Here is a 22,259-nt window from a genome sequence, read left to right as displayed (position 1 = left end):
TGATGCTAGACCTCAGTTATGGATTCATCCTCTTCAAGCTGTGATCAGTTTTTCTTTGTAGAAGCTCAACAAAACAACAGTTATCATCCTTAGCTGTAGTCATAACTTATGGTAGAACCAAACTAATACCACCAGTGTCTCAGTATAGCTAGTATCCTTATGTTAGCTTTATCTCCTAAAAGATATTATTAGCCAGTTCACCTTCAAAATTCATGGGGAAAAAAGTAGTCATCATCAGTAGAGCAGATAAAAGATGATGTTGCTGTATTCCTCAACACAAGCATGTAAACCCTCAGAAAATGAGTATTCAATTTAAGGACATTGCCATTTATGGTCTAATCATTTACAGTCCTACCAAGACAGAAGAGAGTGGGAGGAAAAATGAATTGCTCAAAAAAAGTAACATTATGACGTTCATAATACCACATTAGATTAGCTCTGCTCGGACATTCTTAATAAAACTAACAATGTCAAGTTCCCTTCATTTTTGTATAGTTCTGTCATTGATGCTACCTGTTCAGTCTCCTAATTTTTCTCAGAACTCTCATATCTGTTGTCTCTAGTCTTTCCTCATTTGTTTTATATCTAATCCAGCTCTTAGAGCCATAACTTAAAATTTATTTGAATACTGTACTGCTGTTTTAGTGTTTTTGCTCATTTCTCTGTTATTCTCTAACTTATTAAACATGCATCCCACAATGCCATTCTTGCTTCTTCTGTAGTCTATTTCCATATTTATCTTACCATATTCCCTAAACATTGTCTTAACATGTTCATGTCAGGGCAATCAGGGCTCTCTAACCTAACTTTCTATCTGATGGGAGTGATAGAAAACACTGTGCCCCACAGGAATTTCATGCTTGTGTTTCAGCAGATGTACTACATATCATCATGGTTCTTTAATTATAATCAAATTATATGGGTGGAGCAAATATCATGTGATCCTATAAATTCTAGTCATGCATAAGTGATTTTATGGTGGCATAATTAAAAAACAAACTTACATGGAGAGGGAAAGATTGTTTGCAAAGTATAACTAACCAACCAATAATAAACAGCCACTGTAAGCATTTGGTACTTCAGTAAATATATATAGGGAGGTACTTGTTATGTGTATTTATTTCTCTGTTTTATTTATATTTTGATTTGTTTCCTAAGAATTTTCGTTTGTTTACTGTGGATCATTATACATTTTGCATGGTAATAAGACATAATATCCAATCATTATTGGAATTATTCACACTTTTGTTAATCCTGCTTTTTTTTTTTTTTTTTTTTGTCAGTGGCTCTTCTGTTTTATCAGCAATAGATATCTCACATATACTGTATTTTTGTTGTAGATAAGCCACTTATATTACATAGAAATGTTCATTTTTATTCACGATGAGAAACCATGAGAAACATTCCAACCTCAACAGACACTATAATTCAGAAGCAAGAAAAATAAGTAGCTTTGTTTATCACTAAATACAGAACAGAGACATTTACAGTCCGCAGACTGTAAATGTCTTATGTAAATGACCATAAATGTATGTATGTATTATATTTAGCAACAACTAGTGTAATTAGAGATAACTGGAATGACACTCATAATGGAAAAACACTTCCCTTCCACAGACTGTGCATGCAAGCAAAGAGATTTATTGTAGCACTAAACATAGCAGCTTACTAAAGATATTTGTCCTAACATCTTCTTTCAAATTTTCAATTCAGTAAATATTACAGCTGTTTATAATGCAGCTATTGGATACAGAAACCACACAATTTATGTAAAGCAAAAAGATCAATATGAGAATAGATATATAGAAAACTTGAAATCAGTTTGAATTACATTTGAAATATTCAGTATCATCCAGACACTTCACAAATGATATTTTACAAATAAAATTCTACTGAAAAAGAAGTTGCAACTAACATGCTATTTTAAACTTTGTGAAAATGCCACCACTCAACATGGAAGCAGCATACATATGCTAAAGATAGTTCCTGCCAGCAGTTTATGTAGGTTCAAACACTGCTTAGCACGAACATATTAAATAACTGAAATATTTTACTTGTTCTGTAGCTTCTCATTGAGATGAATTTTTCCATGTTCCTGCCTGGTTTCATAATTTAGTTATTATTTTTTTTTTATTACTGAATTTGTTAGAGCAATTATTCAATTTAGTTGAAGAATCCTAAAGACTTGCATTTGTTTAGGAGTATAATACAATCTACATAAAGTTAAGAACCAAGTTTTTTTTTTTTTTTTTTTTTTTTTTTTTTTTTTGTATCTTCAGTTTTGATATCAGGTTTAATGCCACTTTCAAAATTGTGATCCATATATATGATGATTGAGAATGGAGATAGTATGCATCTTTGTCTAGCAAAGATTCTTCTCACTAGCCTGTTATCCTCCATTCTTTCCAGGTCACCTAACCATCTGATGCGACTAGCTCTGATTTCATTTATTATTAGTGGCTTCTTATAAAGGTCATAGAGTTCTTTATTTGTTTGTCTTCTCCATTCATCTGTCACAGGATCTTTAATTGGGCCAAATATTTTCCTTAAGATTTTGTTTTCAAAGCATTGTAGTTGATCTTCATCAGCTTTTGTTATATTCCATGTCTGTGCACCATATAATATGACTGGTCTAATTAGCATTCTGTGAGTATTTATTTTAGATTCATATGACAGATTTTTAGATGAGAGGAAGTGCTGAAGTGAGAAATATGATTTATTCCCTGCTTGGATTATCATCTTTATTTCTGTTTGGATCTTATTATCTTTAGTTATTATAGAGCCTAGATATTTAAATTGTATTGAGTTTTTCAATATCCTGTCAACAAACTGAATAGTTGATGGCTTATGAAGATCATTATTTCTAGATACTTTTAAATATTCTGTTTTATTTTGGTTAATATTAAGTTTTTTTTTTTTTTGGAAGAGGTTTTTTAAGGTTTATAAAGGTTTCAGTTATATCATTTGCATACTGCCGGAATGATGTAGAGCGTGATAAGTAATTGTTTCTCGAATTACTTTTCTAAAGCTATGTTGAATAGTATAGGTGATATTGCATCCCCTTGTTTTAAACCTGTGGAGATGTTGAATGGCTCATGTTGTTAGTGAGGACTCTGCATTGATTTTCCTGTATACACATTTTGACCAGTCTGATTAATTTTTCTGGTATTCCAAATTCCTTCAAGATATTCCATAGACTTTCTTGATGTATGCTATTGTATGCTTTTTGGAAGTCACTGAAGAGATTATGACTTTCTTTATTGTATTCCCAACTTTTCTCTAGAATTTGTCTCAAGGTAAAAAGGTGATCAGTGGTTGATTGATTTCTTCTGAATCCTGCTTGATATTCTACGAGAATCTCCTCTGCATAGCAAATAATTCTTTTTAGGATAATATCAGACAGGATTTTGTAACTAGTATTTAAAAGTTAGATGTTGCTATATTTTCACATTTCCTTTTATTGCCTTTTTTGTGGATGGTGATTATTGATTCTTTCCAGTCTTCTGACAGGTTTTCATTTTTCCACACGAGTTTAATTAGTGTGAAAAGTTTGTTAGTTAATTCTTTTCCTCCATATTTAATTTATTCAGATGTGACTTTATAAAATCCTGCAGCTTTATTATTTTTAAGAGTTTTAATGCTTGTTTCTGTTTCACTAAATGATGCACTTTGACTTCTGGTTCACAAGTAGAGTAAATTCTGTGTAGGAATGTTGCTTTGGGATTTTGACGGTTTAGCAGTTGTTTGAAATATTCCCTCCACCTTCAGCCATCTGTTTGTCATTTGCATTCATTTGTTCTTTATTATCATTAATTATTGCAGTTCTTGATTGACAGCCTGTCTTTAATTTATCTATACCTTGAAAAAAGTTCCTTGCATTTTTATATGTATTCTCTTTTTCAGTTTTATCAATTAATCTTTTAGATATCGTCTTTTTTCTTGCCTAATAATTTTGTTTGATTCTCTGCTAGCAGATTTATAGTTTTGATAGTTATTGTTGTTATGTTGATTCTGAAACCATTTAAGCTTAGCTTCTTTTTTCATTTCTATTGCTTCTGTGCATCTGTTATTAAACCACTTATTATAAGAGCGCTTCTTAAACTTTTTCCACTTGTGATCCCTTTTCACCCTAGAAATTTTTACACGACCTCATTTCACCCAAGAAATTTTTACACGACCCCAGGTATATAGGTTTATAAAATAGGTTACAAATCAAAAATTTACTGATAATAAATCATAAAGAAATTAATTGTAAAACAATTCTTTGGTGTACATGTAATTTTACCATTTGCATGAAGAATTACAAACAATAGCCTCGAATCTGAATTTTTTTTTTTTTTTTTCACGTTCAGAAACCTTTTACTGTGGCCAAATTTTTTGCAACCCCCACATTCAGTTACGCAACCCCATTTGGGGTCATATGACCCACAGTTTAAGAAGCTCTGTATTATAATATGAAATATTTTGGAATCCTAAAACTTTTTCAAATGCTCTGTTTATATAACACTTAATTTTATTCGTAGAGCAGGGTTCGGCAACCTTTTCAGACTCATGGGCCACATTCGACTTTTATTTTTAATAATTGGGCCGCAAGCGTTTAATTAAAAGAAAATAGTGAAAAAAATATTTCATTTATCAATTTTTAACATATCAATCTATCAATCTTAAAAAACACAGAAATATTTAAAGTAAGAGATATGAATATGCTTACAAATAAACATGATTTTTTGATTTGATTTTGATTTGAAACAAGTATGAAACTGAAACTTATTATCACATAAAAATGAAGTAATATAGTTTATGCATCACAATATGTGTGTCTGTCTCCCTGATTAATGGGCCTTTTGTGATTTTTTTCCCTTAGCCAAATTATCTATATTCACTTTATAACCTGATGTGCAAATTCGAATCGAAGCATTCAAATGTTCATCAGTCAGTTGAGAAGAAAATTTACTTTTTCTAAAACTCATGGTAGAAAATGCTTGTTCGCAAATGTGTGTGCTTCCAAATGCGACCATCATCATCTTTGCGAAACTGATTAATCCTTCAAATTTTTTGCTAAGCATCGATAAAATGTTTCAACTTTTTCTAACGAAAATGCGTTCTTCAATGTTTCATTCTGTTCCAAAACTTCCATCTGTAGTTGGTTTGGTACGTCATCAATGTCGACATTAAAAGGGTTCAAAAATAATCGCATTTCGATGCTATTTTTATGAACATCCACAAATCTTGTTGAAAATTCCGTTTGTAAATCTTCAGTTATACCAACAAAAGTTTCCTTTTGTGTTTGCCATCCAATTGTAGATGCAGATTTGCAACATATATAATGATGTAGATTTTCTTCCATCATATGTTTCTTCAACAGACATAGTTTGCCCTTCAAAAGCTTTTATGTCAGAAAACAGTTTGACTAGTAATTTACCTTGGCCCTACAAGTTCACATTAAATTCATTAAGGTACGTTGTAATATCTAATATAAATGAAAGAGACGTAATCCATTTTTTATCCGATAGTTGTGAGCAGTATTTTCATGTTCCCTCATGAAAATATTTATTTCTTTATGTAAATTAAAAATTTATTTTTGAACAGCACCTGTACTTAACCATCTAACAGCTGTGTAGTAGATAAAGTCTTTACACTCCGATTCTATTTCTATCAAGAATTCTTGAAATTGGCAGTGGTTCAGACCGTTGCGTCAGATGTAATTTATAGTTGTATTACATTGTCCATAACTTCTTTCATTGATAGAAATGGAATACCCCCATTTTCAATAAAGAGGTACTTGCTGTTCCATTCATCATTAAACTTTCTTCCTTCATCTGCAATTTTATGTTTTCTTGAACCCATTTTTGAAATTATTTTTAACAAATATATATCCTCTGAAAATACTAATTGATGTTATTGAATTATATTAAAAGACGGACCAGGAACGCAACTGCAAAAGTGCGCCCAAATCTTGTTTGTCGTCAGATGAAGTCGCCTTTGTTATCCCCACTCATGATGACTCATACAGTTAACTCGTGCCAAGTTGCATGGCAATATCACGAAGTATAGGTATAAAATTATTTTTAATTTATTATTCATATTATAAAATGCATTATTTGAATAATTCAACATACAGGCCACATGCTATGTAATTATGGTCAACCTGTATTGAATTGCCGATCCCTGCCATAGAGTATCAATATTTTCACTTAAATATAAAGAGCCAATAGACTTCATTTCGGTGATATAAACATTGTTTAAATTAAGGGGATATTAAATCCCACATTGTTTTAAAACTGAATAAGAAACTCAAAGATTGGAATCAGAGAGTTTCATGCCGAATAAAGAGTTGCCCGAGTTTGTACTACGTACTTGGACTACTTGCATTAGCTCACACTAGTAATCGCCGATACTTTTATAGTTTATTATACCATATTTGGCATGAAACTCGCTGATTCCAATCCTTGAGTTTCTTATTCGGTTTTAAAACACTGGGATTTAATATCCCATTAATTTAAATAATGTTTATATCGCCGAAATTAAGCCTATTGGCTCTTTATATTTAAGTAACTTAATGGGTGCACCTTTTTGACAACTCGTATAGCAGAATATATAAGTTCTTTTCACTATACCCTTTGGTATTAATTTGGTCTAGCTACTCACTGATGAAGCCTCAATAAAGGCTGAAACTGGTCTGGGTAGTGACCTCTCCCCATAATGTAATAACAGCATACATTTTCTACGAAATGTGTTTCTACATTATGGAAAATACCAAGAATAGCGATTGGAACTTTACCCACCTTTGCTGCGAAATGCCCGAGTTTGTACTACGTTCTAGGACTACTTGCATTAGCTCACGCTAGTAATCGCCGATACTTTTATAGTTTATTATGCTATATTCGGCATGAAACTCTCTGATTCCAATCTTTGAGTTTCTTATTCGGTTTTAAAACAATGTGGGATTTAATATCCCCTTAATTTATCATCATCATCATCAAATTCCTGCCATGTACCCTCAAGGGGTGTACAGGATATGATAGTACTACATGAAAAAAAATTACATCATCACTAACTTCCTATCTACAATTTTCCTCCAAATCAATCTGTTACTTGTCAAGACTCCAACATTATCAGATCTTATATTTCTATCGTCTAAGGCACTTTGTACCATATCAACCCACCTATATCTTGGTCTTCCTCTGGGTCGTTTTCCTGCCAACCTGGCAGAGAACACTTGTTTTGCTAATCTTTCTTCGCCCATTCTGTTTAAGTGACCATACCACCTGAGATTAGCTCTGCTAACGCATTCCTGGATGCTGACAATGTCAAGTTGTTTCCTAATATCCTCGTTTTTAATATGATATTGCCATTGATGCCATCTGTTCACGCCTATAATCTTTCTCAGGACTCTCATATCTGCATGTTATTCTTTTCAATATGAAATTCAATTTTATTCTGCTCAAGACTAAATAGTGATCACTTCCAATTTCAAATCCTCTGTACACTCTGGTGTCCTGCACCAGGGAGAAAATATCACTATCAACAATAACATAGTCACTGAGACTTTTCTTATTCCTAGCCTCTTCTCTCCATGTGAATTTGTGCACATTTTTATGTTGGAACATGGTGTTAGTAATAACCAGTCCATGTCCTGAGCAGAAATCCAACAGATATTTTCCATTATTATTAGCTTTGCTCTTTTCTTCAAATTTTCTCAAAATATTTTTGTAGGTCTGACAATCATTTCCTACTCTGCTATTTAGATCCCCAACAAGGACCAACTTTTCATTTTTCATGATGTCAGTTCCTTTTTCTAAAGCCTCAAAAAATTCCTCCACTTCTACCTTAGTAGAACCTTCTGTGGGACCATAGGCACAAATGTCTCATTGTTCAGTTCCCCATTCTCATATTTGCCCACATTACTCTACTTGAGACTGACTGCCATTCAAGAAGATTAGCCTCATATTTTGTGTTGAATGGCTACTCCTTCTTTTCCTTGATTGTCATTGCCTGAATATAACATTTTGTATTTATTGCTCAGAAAGATCTCGCCAGTTTTGGTCTTTTTTGTTTCAGTCATCCCTATTACGTCGATCTGGTACTTATCTAATTCCTCAGCTAGCTCCATTTCTTTGCCATTCAGGCTTCTTACTTTTGTAGTACCGATCTTTAACTCTGGTGATGTTGAATTGGGGTTTGTTTTCAGATTTGTTCCAGTAGCTGACTTTTCACTATTCATCCTGGTGAAAACAACGGGGGCCTTGTTTAACTGGGCGACGCCACAGCCGGCATGAAATTTTGTCATTGTACCATCATTTTTTATTTTGGTTTAACCAATAAGAATACAATTTGGTCGGCTAAATCCCAAATTGCCAGCCCATCCTCGTTCGTTCAGTATCCAAGTAGATACCCAACAGGGTGCACCACGAGAAGGTGAGGATTGGACATTATGTCAGAAGCCCTGATCGGTTCTCCACATTCCTTTAAAGGCTATGTGGAGGTCTCCTCTCAGTTATTCAGCTTTGATCCTTAAGCACCCCTTAATTTAAATAATCAATATTTTCAGTTTCTTCAATATTATTAAGCTCTACTTTTATTTCACTAGAGTAGTTTGATCTTGTTATTGTTTTTCAGATTATCAATATTGAGTTTAGGATGTTTTTTATTTTTATTAAAATAGTTTATGTTAAGTTTTACTTTCATTACTGATCATACGAAATAATGATCTGAATCACAATCAGCATCTCTATAGCTTCTAATAGTTTGAATACTTCTAAATCTTCTTTCTATTAAAATATGATCAATTTGGTTGTGGGTTAATCCATCAGGTGATGTCCATGTTTGCTTATGGATGTCTTCCCTCATAAATGTTGTGCTACTTATTATGAGATTCTTGGATGTTGCTAAATTTATTAACCTTATATCATTATCGTTTGAAATTTCATGTAGACTATTATTTCCAATTGTTTGTTTATAGATTTCTTCTCTTCCTATTTTTGCATTAAGGTCTTCTGAAAGTATAATTATGTTATTATTTGGTATTTCATCAATTATTTCTTCCAGAGTATCATAGAATTCATATGTATAGTACACCCATACAAGACCCTTCGACACTTCTGCGCATGTCAAAAGAAGGAGAATCCATTCCGATAATAGGATAATCAATCCATATTGTGGGATGAGTGTTTATTATTACATGTCAGAAAATTAACTTCTCTTTTATGATCATTGTAGTTTTTAAAGTGGTAACTATTTTGCTTGTATAATAGTTGGAAAATTTTACATATAAAGCACGTGATTTCGCATGTTGGTGACCAATTCGTATATCGCCTTATTTCTTTCTCTCCTTCAACATGAATTGACTCTTTTTGGCAGTCTTCCAACGACAGCTCTTGCTTATTGTTGGACTATATCTTGATTAGTTTCCTCTGTGGGTGCATGTGCATTGATTAAGGTTATTTTGAACTTTTTTGTTAGCAGTCTTATTTTACTAAGCTTTTCATTGATGGCCTCAAAACTTATGAATGAATCCCATAGCCTTCTTTGTATTATAAACCTGTTCCTAGTTCATGTTTCCTGTGATATTTCCACCATATAATAACAAATAATCTCCTAATTTTTGTTCACCACTATCAGTCCATATAGTTTCCTGAATTGCAACTACATCCATTTTATATTTTTTAAGTCACTGAAAGTTTGCAGTGCATCTGCTCTATATAAGCTTTTGACATTCCACGTTCCAAATAGTAATCCTTTATTCCAAGCAACAGGTCGAGTTACATCTTGAACAGTCCGATATTGAGGCTTATTTGGTGCTTGGTTCTTAATAAGTAAGGTTTTTACAAGATTAGGTTGTTGGCCTCATGCTCACTCCCAACCAGGAGGACCAGGGTGTCTCTCATAGTTTGGACCCTCACCTTTAACAAGTCCAGCTTGGGAGGTCCTACTGATAGCATAGCTACCGCCAACATTGCTCTCAGAGTCATTGGAACATGCAAGCCCTGCTACTGTGACAAAGGTGACGACACCATCGCAGGGGGGGGGGGGGAGCTTTCCATATTTACAATTATATTAATTGATAAATTAAAGTATTCAAAGTTATCCTCCAATTAATTGCATTAAACCAATTAAGATGAGCACCGATGCACTCTTAAACTTTCATACATCAGTAAAAATTCAGTCATATTCAAATTGATGTGAATTTTGTAGCATGAGTTGCACAAGCCACACGACAGCACACCCAACCTAAATGGACACTCGATACCACTGATACATGGTAAGCCATCAACATACATGACGGGTGTTGGCCATTTTTGTGAAACATATATTAGGAGGAGTTTGGTTGGGTCAAGAGTATTCAGGAGTAATTTATTTTGTTTAATTGCCATGAGGGGAGAATGTAAATGGGGTGGTTTTATGTTTATGACACATTAGATGGTTCTTATTGCTAGTGATTCAGAATAATGTAATCTGGATTCATTTTCTTGGAAAATGATAATGATGACTTTTTAATTTTTTTTTTATGTTTCCATATGGCCAAGAAAATGGTCTACTGCCAAAAATAGCTTATCTTTTACTTTTGTATTGGAAATGTGAATACCATACAAGAGGTAGTTAGTTCTTTCAACACTTTTAGCCCCAGATTAAAATTATTTCTTGAATATGAAGAAAATAAATCCATAAACTTCTTGAATTTGTCCCTCACTAGATTCAAATATCATATCAGCATCAAAGGATACCACATACCTACAAACATTGGAAATTATTTGCATTTCATCTCCTATCACCTTTTTGTATCAGAAAATCTGTCATCTTAACACAATTCATTAACACTTATAAATACTCATCTTCAGTTACAGTTTTAAACCAACAAATTACTCATTTGAAAGAGATCTTCTACTCTCAACAGTATGTTGGAAAATTTTCCACTTGATTATACTATAAATTAAATATACCAAGAAATTATATACTTGGTTTAATCCTTTATCCAAGTGTAAGCAAACAAAGTTTGCTCCTGAAATACAATCAATCGATTTCAATTGATTGTATTTCATATATATAATATGAAATACAATAGTATTTCATATTATTGTATTTCATATTATATACATGAAATAGTGCAGATATATAATAATAATAAGGTCAAAAATGGTCTGGGTAGTGACTCTTCCCTTAATGCATAGCATTGTACATACTGTAAGGATATGTGCTTTGCATTATGGGATATTAAGGTAAGTGATATGAAGTCATTAGCTTCTATATAGTAGTTGGAAGGGATACAATCGTTCGATGCTGTTGGCACGCTCTCTCTCGATGAGTCTTTGGACTCCCTGGAGGTGTCAAATAATAATAATAATAATATATTATTATTATTATTATATATCTGCACTACCCCTGATTATATTTCAGGTGCAAACTTTGTTTGCTTACACTTAGATAAAGGATTAAACCAAGTATATAATTTCTTGGTATCTTTAATTTATCTCAACAGTATCCCAAACAATTCAGAGAGTATGCTATTCACTCAACCAAAAATCACATTCCTTCTTTTTAAAGCCACATGTCCAAACTGCTTATACTTTTAAAATTCCCATATATCCAAAATATTTATAAATCCATAAAATGAATTTCAAATATTCAAATTATAGAATTGTCTTCACCACTAACAACAAACCACAAAAATTACTAAAACATAGAACAACAATAACTTAGACTGACATGCAACCATGGCATAATGTCATTTATAAGTTTAACTGCCAGTCAAAATGCAATACCTTTTATATTGGTTCTACTATTCATTCTATTAAGGCTCACTTAATTGAGCATTATCGTGATTGTAATATTCCCATACTAGTCTACGTACTTTCGACCACAAAGAAATCCACACAAACAAAAACATACCAGCAATAAACAAAAATCCTACCACTGAGATATCCTTGCATTCAACACAATCTAAGCATACCTCTGAATTAAAAAAAAAAAAAAGTCACCATTATCGATTTCCAGGGAAATTAATCCAAATTACGTTGTTGTGAACCACTAGTAATAAGAACCACCCAATTGCCATAAACACAAAAGAACCCTATTTATTGTTCTCCTCATGGCAGTTAAACAAAATAAATTACTCCTGAATACTCCGATCCAACCAAACTCTTCCTAATATGTGTTTCACAAAAAAAGAAAAAAAAAAAGTGCAGCAAGCTCACAGTTAATATTCGGTTATTCACATTCAGTGGTATTTTAACAAAACAGCCAACACCTGTCATGTATGTTTCTAGCTTGCCACGTATATAGCAGGTTTTTTATAACAGTTTAATAACATGACAACTAATATCAGAATTGTTGAACACGTGGACTTTTTTTTTTTCTTTTTTTTTTGCATGGGCATTGATCAAGAGCTATTTAACATCAGTAATTTGTGAGTGTATTGCAAAGGTGAAAAGGTGATACAAGGTAGGAGTAAAATGGATGAATGATGAAGAGATTAACATGAAATCTTGAAGAAGGCATTATGGAGGTAACAGAAGATGAGTGTTAGTAATGATGAGTTGCATGAAAAGTACAAAGAGTAGGTCAGGAAGGTAACTTGGGTTGGTAAAGGCAGCAAAAGTTCTGGCATGAGAAGAAATTAGCCAATCAAGCTGAGAAAAATTCTAGTGAGTTCTTTCGATATGTGGCAGTTAGAAGGAAAAATCACTATGCTAGTTTATGACACTGGCAGATTGGTAACCAGTGTGAAGGATATAATTGAATTATTCAATGATCAGTTTATCAGTGTATTTCATCCTCATGAAGGTAACATCAGGAGAAGCTGGAGTGTAGAGGGTATGTCAGAGGAGGGACTGATGGTGTATGAGCAGGAAGTATATGAGAAATTAAGTTAACCTGATGTTAATAAGGCAATGAAATTTGACAGTATATCACCATGTGTTTTGAGGGAATTCATGAAATTAATGACATCTTTGGCACAACTATTTGACATGAGTCTTGAAACTGGGTGAGTCCCAAAGGAATAGAAAGTGGGAAAAATTGTTCCATTTCACGAGAGGGGGTGATAAGGCTACAAATTATAGGCCAATCTGTGTGTTTGTTGTCAAGGTATTAGAGAAGTTGATGAGGACTAGGGTTCGAAAGTGGGTTGATAATAACAGTATTCTTTATGACAGTCAGCATGGTCTTAAGAAGAATTAATGTTCCAGAAATCTGCTTACGTATTGCAACAAGGTGACAAGTTCACTCGATAAAGGAAATGCATCTACAGTGGTGCACTTAGATTTTTCAAAGGCCTTTGATAGACTGCCACATGAAAGGTTAGTAGCTAAACTGAAACAGATGGGATTAGATAACAGGCTAGTAAGTTGGATTGGCTGTTGGACAGGTATCAGCAGGTTGTGTATGGAGGAGGAGTGGTATCCAAAAAGAGGAAGATAACATTAACAACATTGGGACCAGCTTAACTGGAGATGTGTAGCTGTTTGCTGATGATGAAAAGTTGAGAAGGACTAATAGAAGTAAAGGCAGATGTTGTGGCCTTGCAGGAGAACTTGAATAGACAGTGTGAGTGGGCAAATGATTGCAGCTATCAGTTGAATATTACAAAATGCAAGCCTTTGAAATTTGGTAGGCAAAGTTGGGATGCAGAGTATACAATTAATGGACACATTTTAAAGAGATGGGAGTGATGGTGGACAGAGATTTGAAGTTTTGGGATCACATTGCTAAAATTATAAGAACGTCCCAATGGATTATGGCAATAATGAGGAGGACATTGGCATCCATTTCTTTAAATCATCAACCTAAGAAGTTTTTGGTGTACTAGGAGATCTTCTTCCTTCTAATTTTCTCTCCAGTATTTCCAGAGATGTTTTTCCCTGCTGATCTCTTATCTGTCCTGCCATCTTGCACTTTTTTTTTTATAAGGTCTTCCATGAGTGCTCTTTTGGTTCTCATTAACTAATTCAAACTATATCCTTTGCACTGGTTACTAATCTGCCAGTGTCATCAACTAGCATAGTCATTTTTCCTTCTACTTGCCTCATATCGAAAGAACTCGCTAGAATTTTTCTTAGTTTAATTGGTTAATTTCTTCTCATAACTGCACTTTTGCTGCCTTTACCAACCAAGTTACCTTCCTGGTCTGCTTTTGTACTTTTCATGCAACTCATCATTACCAACACTCATCTTGTGTTACCTCCACAGTGCCTTTTTCTTTTTCTTCTTCTTCCAGATTTCATGCTTAATCTCTTCATTCATTCATTCGTTTTACTCCTACCTTGTTTTGCCTTTTCAACTTTGCAATACACTCACAAATTACTGATGTTAAATAGCTCTTGATCAATGCCCATGCAAAAAAAAAAGTCCACGTGTTCAACAATTCTGATATTAGTTGTCATGTTATTAAACTGTTATAAAAAACCTGCTATATACATGGCAAGCTAGAAACATACATGACAGGTGTTGGCTGTTTTGTTAAAATACCACTGAATGTGAATAACTGAATATTAACTGTGAGCTTGCTGCACTTTTTTTTTTTTTTTTTTTTTGTGAAACGTATTAGGAAGAGTTTGGTTGGATCAGAGAATTCAGGAGTAATTTATTTTGTTTAACTGCCATGAGGAGAACAGTAAATAGGGTTCTTTTGTGTTTATGCCACATTAGGTGGTTCTTATTACTAGTGATTCAGTACAACATAATTTGGATTAATTTCCCTGGAAATTAATAATGGTGTTTTTTTTTAAATTCAGAGGTATGTTTAGATTGTATTGCATACAAAGATATCTCAGTGGTAGGAATTTTTGTTATTGATGGTATGTTTTTGTTTGTGTTTGTGGTCAAAAGTACGTAGACTAGTATGGGAATATTACAATTGCGATAATGCTCAATAAGTGAGCCTTAATAGAATGAATGGTAGAACCAATATGAAAGGTATTGCATTTTGACTGGCAGTTAAACTTATAAATGACATTATACCATGGTTGCATGTCAGTCTAAGTTATTGTTGGTCTATGTTTTAGTAATTTTTGTGGTTTGTTGTTAGTTAGTGGTGAAGACAATTCTATAATTTGAATATTTGAAATTCATTTTATGGATTTATAAATATTTTGGATATATGGGAATTTTAAAAGTATAAGCAGTTTGGATATGTGGCTTTAAAAAGAAGGAATGTGATTTTTGGTTGAGTGAATAGCATACTCTTTGAATTGTTTGGGATACTGTTGAGATAAATTAAAGATACCAAGAAGTTATATACCATATAATCTATTTGGCATATACTTGGTGTATGGCAAATAGATTTTATGAAGTATGCCTATATTATTTCTATTTAAAAATCTGTGCCTTTTGCTTTTGTTTATTTAGCTGATATTCCACCACATCTCATCATTTTGCCATTAAGTAGTTCTTTTATTGCACTTAGTATACCTGGGTTATTTGAATAAACACTGATTGTAGGTTTGCGAGACCTGTGGTCATTATACAGTTATATTAGGTATTATGTCCATCTGTGTATCCTATCTTCTGGATTTATAATAACATTCTTATTGTTATCTTTTAACTGTTGGCTTCTTATTTCTTTTGGTTATTAAGAAATTTTGACTTTGAATGTAACTCTACAGTTTTATTTTATTTTTCGAATTTCTCTACTTCTGAGCAATTATTATTGATCCATTCTTCTTCTCTACATTTATTTTTTATTTTTCTATCTAATCTTTTATATAATTTTTTTCCCATTGGGGTTATTGTTTCAGGTTCTTCTTTTATTCATTAGTTCTAGTATCTCTTAACTCACCCAGTTTTTTTGTTTTTTTTTTAATTTGCTCTTTGTTTTTACAATATACAATTTTCTGCTACTACAATCAATATTGCTTCTTTTATCTTGATCCATTTGTTGTGGTCTTTCTTTCTATACTATGTTATACTATTCTGAAATAAAGTCTTGGTGTAACTCATTTGGGGCATGTGTTGAGAAAAGAAGTTAAAATAATAGTACAACAAGCTCTAGTTTGGAACCCACAGGGGAAAAGAAGATGGAGAACACCAAGAGAAACATGGAAAAAAAAAAACTACTGAAAGAAATAACAAATATTAATAAAAACTGCAACCAAATAGAAACAGAAGCAAAAAACAGAGCCCAGTGGAAAATGGTGGTGGACCTATGCACCCAAGTGGGGTGAAGAGGAGTAAGTAACTGTCATTTAATTTATCTGTATCTCACTTGAAATATTCGAAATCTGTTAATTAACTTTTTTAACTTTATATTTATTGTAATTCTCACAAGTCTGTGGTCTGATTCACAGTTATTATTATTACACCCTCCATGGAGTCAGACTCATTGTACTTCATTAAACTGACAACATATTTATCATATCAAATCTTAAAATCCTTAACACTCCTTGCATTAACAACACATTATGGTAATGGGATCCATTCATTGACAATTCTCAATATGAAGATTTATGATGGTCAATTGTTGACCATCATAAAGAATGCTATGTGCATCAATCCAATCCTGTATTCTATTACTAACCAACCCTTGACCATAACTGCAGTTATGCAAACTGGTCTATAATTGGAGATTTCTGTCCTAGAACCATACTTTGGAGTGGTACTGTTTTGCCTTCTTTCCTCCTTAAGAACCCTACTCACTCCAAGACTTTCATTAAATAACCAGGTCAAGGGCATAGTCAACTGTGGTGTGCATTCCTTAAGAATATGTGGTGATATGTCACCAATTCCCACAGCCTTATTAACATCTAAGCCAACCAATACCTGATATACCTCTGATTCTTTCACTTCCAATTCTCCTAATACTTGCCTCCCTTCTATATATTGCAGGCATCATTTTCACCAGTATGATATATGCTGATAAAATGCTTGTTCAAAACTTCCAGTATATCATTTGCAGCTGTTACTCTGCTGCCATGACTATCCACCAGTATCAACCTGCCATAATTGTTGTTTCTCTTGCTTGCCATATGGCAGAAAAATTACCTTGCATTGGCAGGTATGAATTTCCTTCAGGAAGATTTTAATAGACTTAAGTTAACCTTCGTTGATCAGTCAATTTCTTCTCCTACTGCACTTTTTCTTTCTTTACCATACTTGTCACCTTTCTAGCCTGCACTTTATACTCTTCATGGATCTGATCACCAACAACTATCTTGTACCTCCTCCATAGCATTTCCTTTTTCAGCACAGCTTGCTTGATTTCGCTGTTTATCTATTTCCCTCCTGCTCTATTTACTCACTTAAACCTTGGTATACAGTTATATAACCTTTCTATTCAGAGCTTTGGTCAGATACTACCTTGTGAGTTTCCATGCACTGTCAACATCTGTTTCGCTCAGCTCATCTACCCAACATACTGATGCTGACTGACTACAGAGCTCCTATAATTACCCTCTTTATACTTCCACATATATCCATTTTTGGCAGTAACTAGTTTCATCACTTCCCAAACAAGCACCTCATGATCACATGAGTCAGCAGTGTCAACACCTCATTATCAACTACATCTTGTGAAGTTATCTCTGATGTGTTTTCCCTTTCAGTCGTTTCCAACTGTAGGTGACTTTGTAGGCATTGCCAACAAAGTATTCCTAGTGAAATTTTACAGGTTAGTTCACCATTGCTTTTCTCAACCCCTCAGTTTTATCCGGGCTCAGGACCGGCATATGGCTGGGACGTATTCCTGACTGTAATCCATGTGTGTTCATGGAGCTGGTTTTCCTGTTTGGGGCAGACGAAAAACCAGAGTTTCAGGGTGAAAAACTCTGTATGAGACCGGCTAACTCACCTTTAGTCGAAAGAGACCAGATAAAGATTCCTCACATCACTGATGGGAATCGAACCCAGGCCTTTCTGACCAACGGGCTTCATCTATCCTGACTGAGCTATGGAGGCTCTGTGAAGTTATCACCAAATCTAAAACATTAAAAACTCTAGTTGGTTCAATCACATTCTGCTTAGGATATTTATCTCTCAGAAATCCAACAAACTCACTCTCAGTCTTCCATCAGGATCATTTTTACATGCCCAACTAATTTGTCTAAACATTTCACAATCAGTATTCTCTACATTCCCTGGCCTATAACAGCATCCTATCAGATATACTGTTATTTCAACTTCTCCACACAGATTCAAAATCTGTGCCTGCACTATGAACTTCCAGACTTTGTGGACACAATTCCTCTGCAATCATTAAACATCATTCCCCTCCCCCTCTTCACATTTCTATCTTTCCAAAAAATTATTTATCCTATTTCTATTCCCCACATCACATCCTCCTCAGATAACCAAGTTTCACTTATTCCGGCTATCTACGAGCATATGAACTCAATCAATGCACAAACTGAGCTCTCTTGTTTCGAATATTACTTACATTTGTGTACAATCATAACAATCTCTGTGTGTTTGAAGCCATTCTACCAGCACCCATATTTGCTATTCTAGCTGCTATACCACACCTCTCTCTTCAGTTTGACCACTCCCGTTTCCCAATCCTGACTGTGATTTCCATTCCTACCTGTCTCATCTTCACCTTTATGCATTCCATCACCTTTGCTGCTGCAACCACATCTTCAGTCTCATATCCATCTTCCTCCTGCCATACAGTTTGTTGATTTGTGCTATCCTGTTTCACAGGTATACTCTGATCTTTTGTTATATTAACCTCCTGACTCTGTGCCTTCTCAGAAAACAAAGCCTTTTTTAATATTTTATTTAGCTATTCTTTTATCTTGTATTTCTCAGTTGGAAATTGTTAGTTAAATTCTAATTTTGGTCTTGTATTGTTTAGTTGACAACAGCCTTGCGCAACTTGGCAGAAGATGAAGGAAACCATAATGTTTTTATTAAAAGTGGAGCTCTTGAACAGTTATGCATTACTTTGGGATTATGTTTGGGAGATACAGATATTGTGTTACCAGTGGTCAGGATACTCAGGTAAGATAAGAACATAAGAACAACAGCTTTCTATTCTTCTTTACTGAATTGAAGTTTCATTTCCCAAATAAATATGAAACTAACTTATGAAAATGAAATCAAAACACATGCTGCAGTAGTATTTTAGTTAAAAGTTCTTAAAATGTAAATAAAAGTAAAGAAAACAAAATAACAACAACAACAAAAAAGGATGTAAATGATTGGGAAGTGGAACTGTTTTTTTTTCTGGAAATTACAGCATAAACAGAATATTAATTATAATAACTTTAAATAATACTTCCTATATTTTGGCAACGTTACATTGCCATCATCAGGGATCACAGCACTATGATATGTGCATGCAAACACTAACACTAGATAAATGAGGTTGAAGGAAGGTAACTAAAGTCAGGCCTAGAGTCCTAAATGGCACACCTAGTTTACCATATTGGGTGGTCTTGGCTGTTGAACTGAAGATCTGAGATTGAGTGCTTCCCAAATTTGGGGCTGTTTCATGCACACAAATTTGTTGAGGTTTTGGAAAGTTTCCCATGGCTGAGGCAGATTCCAGAAAAAGCCTCATATTTCTATTTGCTGCAGTGCAATAGAGTGGCCTTCTTCCAGTGTTTTTGAGAGAAACTTGTCACATGAAATTAAGAATTAGCACAAGAAGATTAGATTATTTTAATATATTGACAGATATTTCAGTTTGAAAATAACAAACTGTCATCAGTGGCTTGACAGGAAACAGTCTTTTACTGATCAATTGTTTGTATTCTACAAACAATTGATCATTTAAAATTAGAACAAGCCACATGATATTACATCGCTAATCACAATATCATTTCACTGAAGAAATGTAAACATAAGAGTGCAGAAGTAAATTACATGTATAAGTTCACAATGTCATATAAAAAACTTAATTTATAAAATCATATTAAAGTTATCATTAGACATATGTAATTTCTAGAGGTTATTACGAAAAAAATTAAATAAAATTTTAAAAAATTATTAATGTATTATTTGGATCAAACTTTCTCATGTTTTTGACAAGGATATGCAGTCATTTCAGTTCAAGTTAGGGCGGTGAAGTAAGGCCTCAGCACTCTTTGAATAAGCATTCGAATTTATATTTTTTCTATAGAGCATCGGTTTGTCCAAAGTAAGAAAGAGAAAGATGGCAGTCACATGGAACTTGTATACACCAGGAAGAGACATAGTAGAGTGTTTATCTTTAGATGATGGGAATTAGGTGGATATTTTATTGATAGGAATATAAGTAGCTGTTAGATCATATTGCTTCAGAATTCTTAAAATTGATTCTGGAATTCCAGAGATATATGATATTGGAACTCGACGTAGAGATTGTTTGTTATTTTGGTTTGGCTTGTAGGATTTGAACAGATGTTGTGTGGTCCTTTTGGAGAAACCATTTAACTTCATGTAATGTTTGATAATAGAAAGTTCTTTCTGTAACTGCTGAGGAATTGAACAATTAGTTCTAGCTCGTCGAATTAAATATTTAATGATTCCTGTCCTTTGAGAAGGACGATGAACAGATTGCTTGAGAATGTAACGTCCAGTAAATGTAAGTTTTCTGTAAATAGATGTAGTTAAATTACCTGATGGTGAGCGTAAGAGAAAGATATCTAAAAAGGATAATTTGTTATCTTTTTCAATTTCCATGGCGAACTTCATATGAGGGTGTAAAGTATTGATTTTGGCTAAAAAGGAAGGTAAGGAATCTGTGTTATGAGGCCACACTGCAAAAATGTCATCTATATATCTAACTCATTCAGAGTTAGATATATAGACGTCGAGCTATTGATGATAGTTTGTTATTTTCAAACTGAAATATCTGGCAATATATTAAGTAATCTAATCTTCTTGTGCAAATGTGTTGATAATTCTTCTTCCTGTGTATTCTGTGGTTGGTATCCAAAGCATGGTCAGCAAGTCCAGAGTGATTGTAATGGTGGAACTGTATGTAGTCCAAGTATTCAGAAATTCTGTTATTAGCTGTCCTGCCTGTTTGGCCATAGTAGGACAGTTTGCAACTGCAAGAGACCTGATAGACACTTGGTAGATCTAAGGAATGTGGCTCGTCTTTGGTGGAGCAGATAAGGGATGCCAACCCCCCCCCTGCATCAACAATATGGGATTATAAAAATCCTATATAGTAGGGTTAGTTTTTATTTTTGATTTTTATGGTGCAATGACATCAAGAGTCATATTGTGCCAGGACACAGGTTACAGCAGTACTTATGGTAAACAGTTAATAGAAAAATCGCAAACATCCATGCCCCTGGCAGGATTTGAATCTGCAGCCTCTTGGCTGAAGAGTAAATACACTAACCACTCGGCCAGCCTATTACAGGGAAAAATTAATCAATCTTGATAGCAGTAACCTAACTACTGAACTTGACCCCATTCTCAACACTTTCTTAGCCAATGGGTAGAACTGTTCCCCCCCCCCCCCCCCAGCAAAAAAAAAATTTAAATCCTGTAACTGCAATTAGAACAGCAATAGAAATGGAAAGGTACAGTGTTTTTGTGATGATAGAAAGGACAAGAAGGTGGGGGGGGGGGGGACTTTATAGAGAATAACATGAAATTCTGTAATCATATCACTAAATTTTTTCTTTATATAGTAAGCTACTGTTCTTTGTACTTTCACTTTCTTCGTTTCCTTGTATAATTGGTCATTACAAAATGAAATTAACAGTTATGATTTAAATTTATATATATTTTTTCTTCATAATTCAGCTATTATACTCCAGTTTTTAAAGTAATCGATACATTTGCTTATTACTTAAATAAAGAGTCAATAGGCTTCATTTCGGTGATGTAACATTATTTAAATTAAGGGGATATTAAATCCCACATTGTTTCAAAACCGAATAAGAAACTCAAAGATCGGAATCAAAGAGTTTCATGCTGAATATAATAAACTATAAAAGTATCGGCTGATACTAGTGTAAGCTAAAGCATATAGTACAAACTAGGGCAACTCATAGCAAAGTGGGTAAAGCTCTGATCACTATTCTTAGTATTTCCCATAATGTAAAACACATCTCTTAGGAGATGTATGATGTTATACATTATGGTGGAAGGTCACTACCCAGACTGGTTTCGACCTTTATTGAGGTCTCATCAGTGAGTAGGTAGACCTAGATAATACTGAGGTTATAGCGAAAAGAACTTATATACTTTGCTATCCGAGTTGTCAAACAGGTGCACCCATTGAATTACTTAAATAAAGAGCCAATGGGCTTCATTTCGGTGATGTGACATTATTTAAATCAATGGGATATTAAATCCCACATTGTTTCAAAATCGAATAAGAAACTCAA

At 33.7% G+C, this 22,259-nt stretch overlaps 1 protein-coding gene across 1 annotated transcript in view; it reads left to right on the top strand.

Moving 5' to 3' along the window:
- Positions 1-22,259, top strand: part of LOC150110267 (armadillo repeat-containing protein 2-like) — a 236,473-nt gene that overhangs the window by 145,391 nt on the left and 68,823 nt on the right. The window contains exon 11 of the mRNA XM_090395007.1: positions 18,782-18,927. Within this exon, the coding sequence (XP_090251133.1) occupies positions 18,782-18,927 (146 nt within the window). The remainder of the gene's footprint in view (positions 1-18,781; positions 18,928-22,259) is intronic.

The sequence above is a fragment of the Typopeltis vanoorti genome, chromosome 1, assembly GCF_054136105.1.
Source record: "Typopeltis vanoorti isolate ZY-2024b chromosome 1, IOZ_Tvanoo_1.0, whole genome shotgun sequence".
NCBI classification, from domain to species: Eukaryota; Metazoa; Arthropoda; class Arachnida; order Uropygi; family Thelyphonidae; genus Typopeltis; species Typopeltis vanoorti.
The sequence above is the reverse complement of the archived record's forward strand: the minus strand, read 5'-3'. Positions and strand labels throughout refer to the sequence as shown.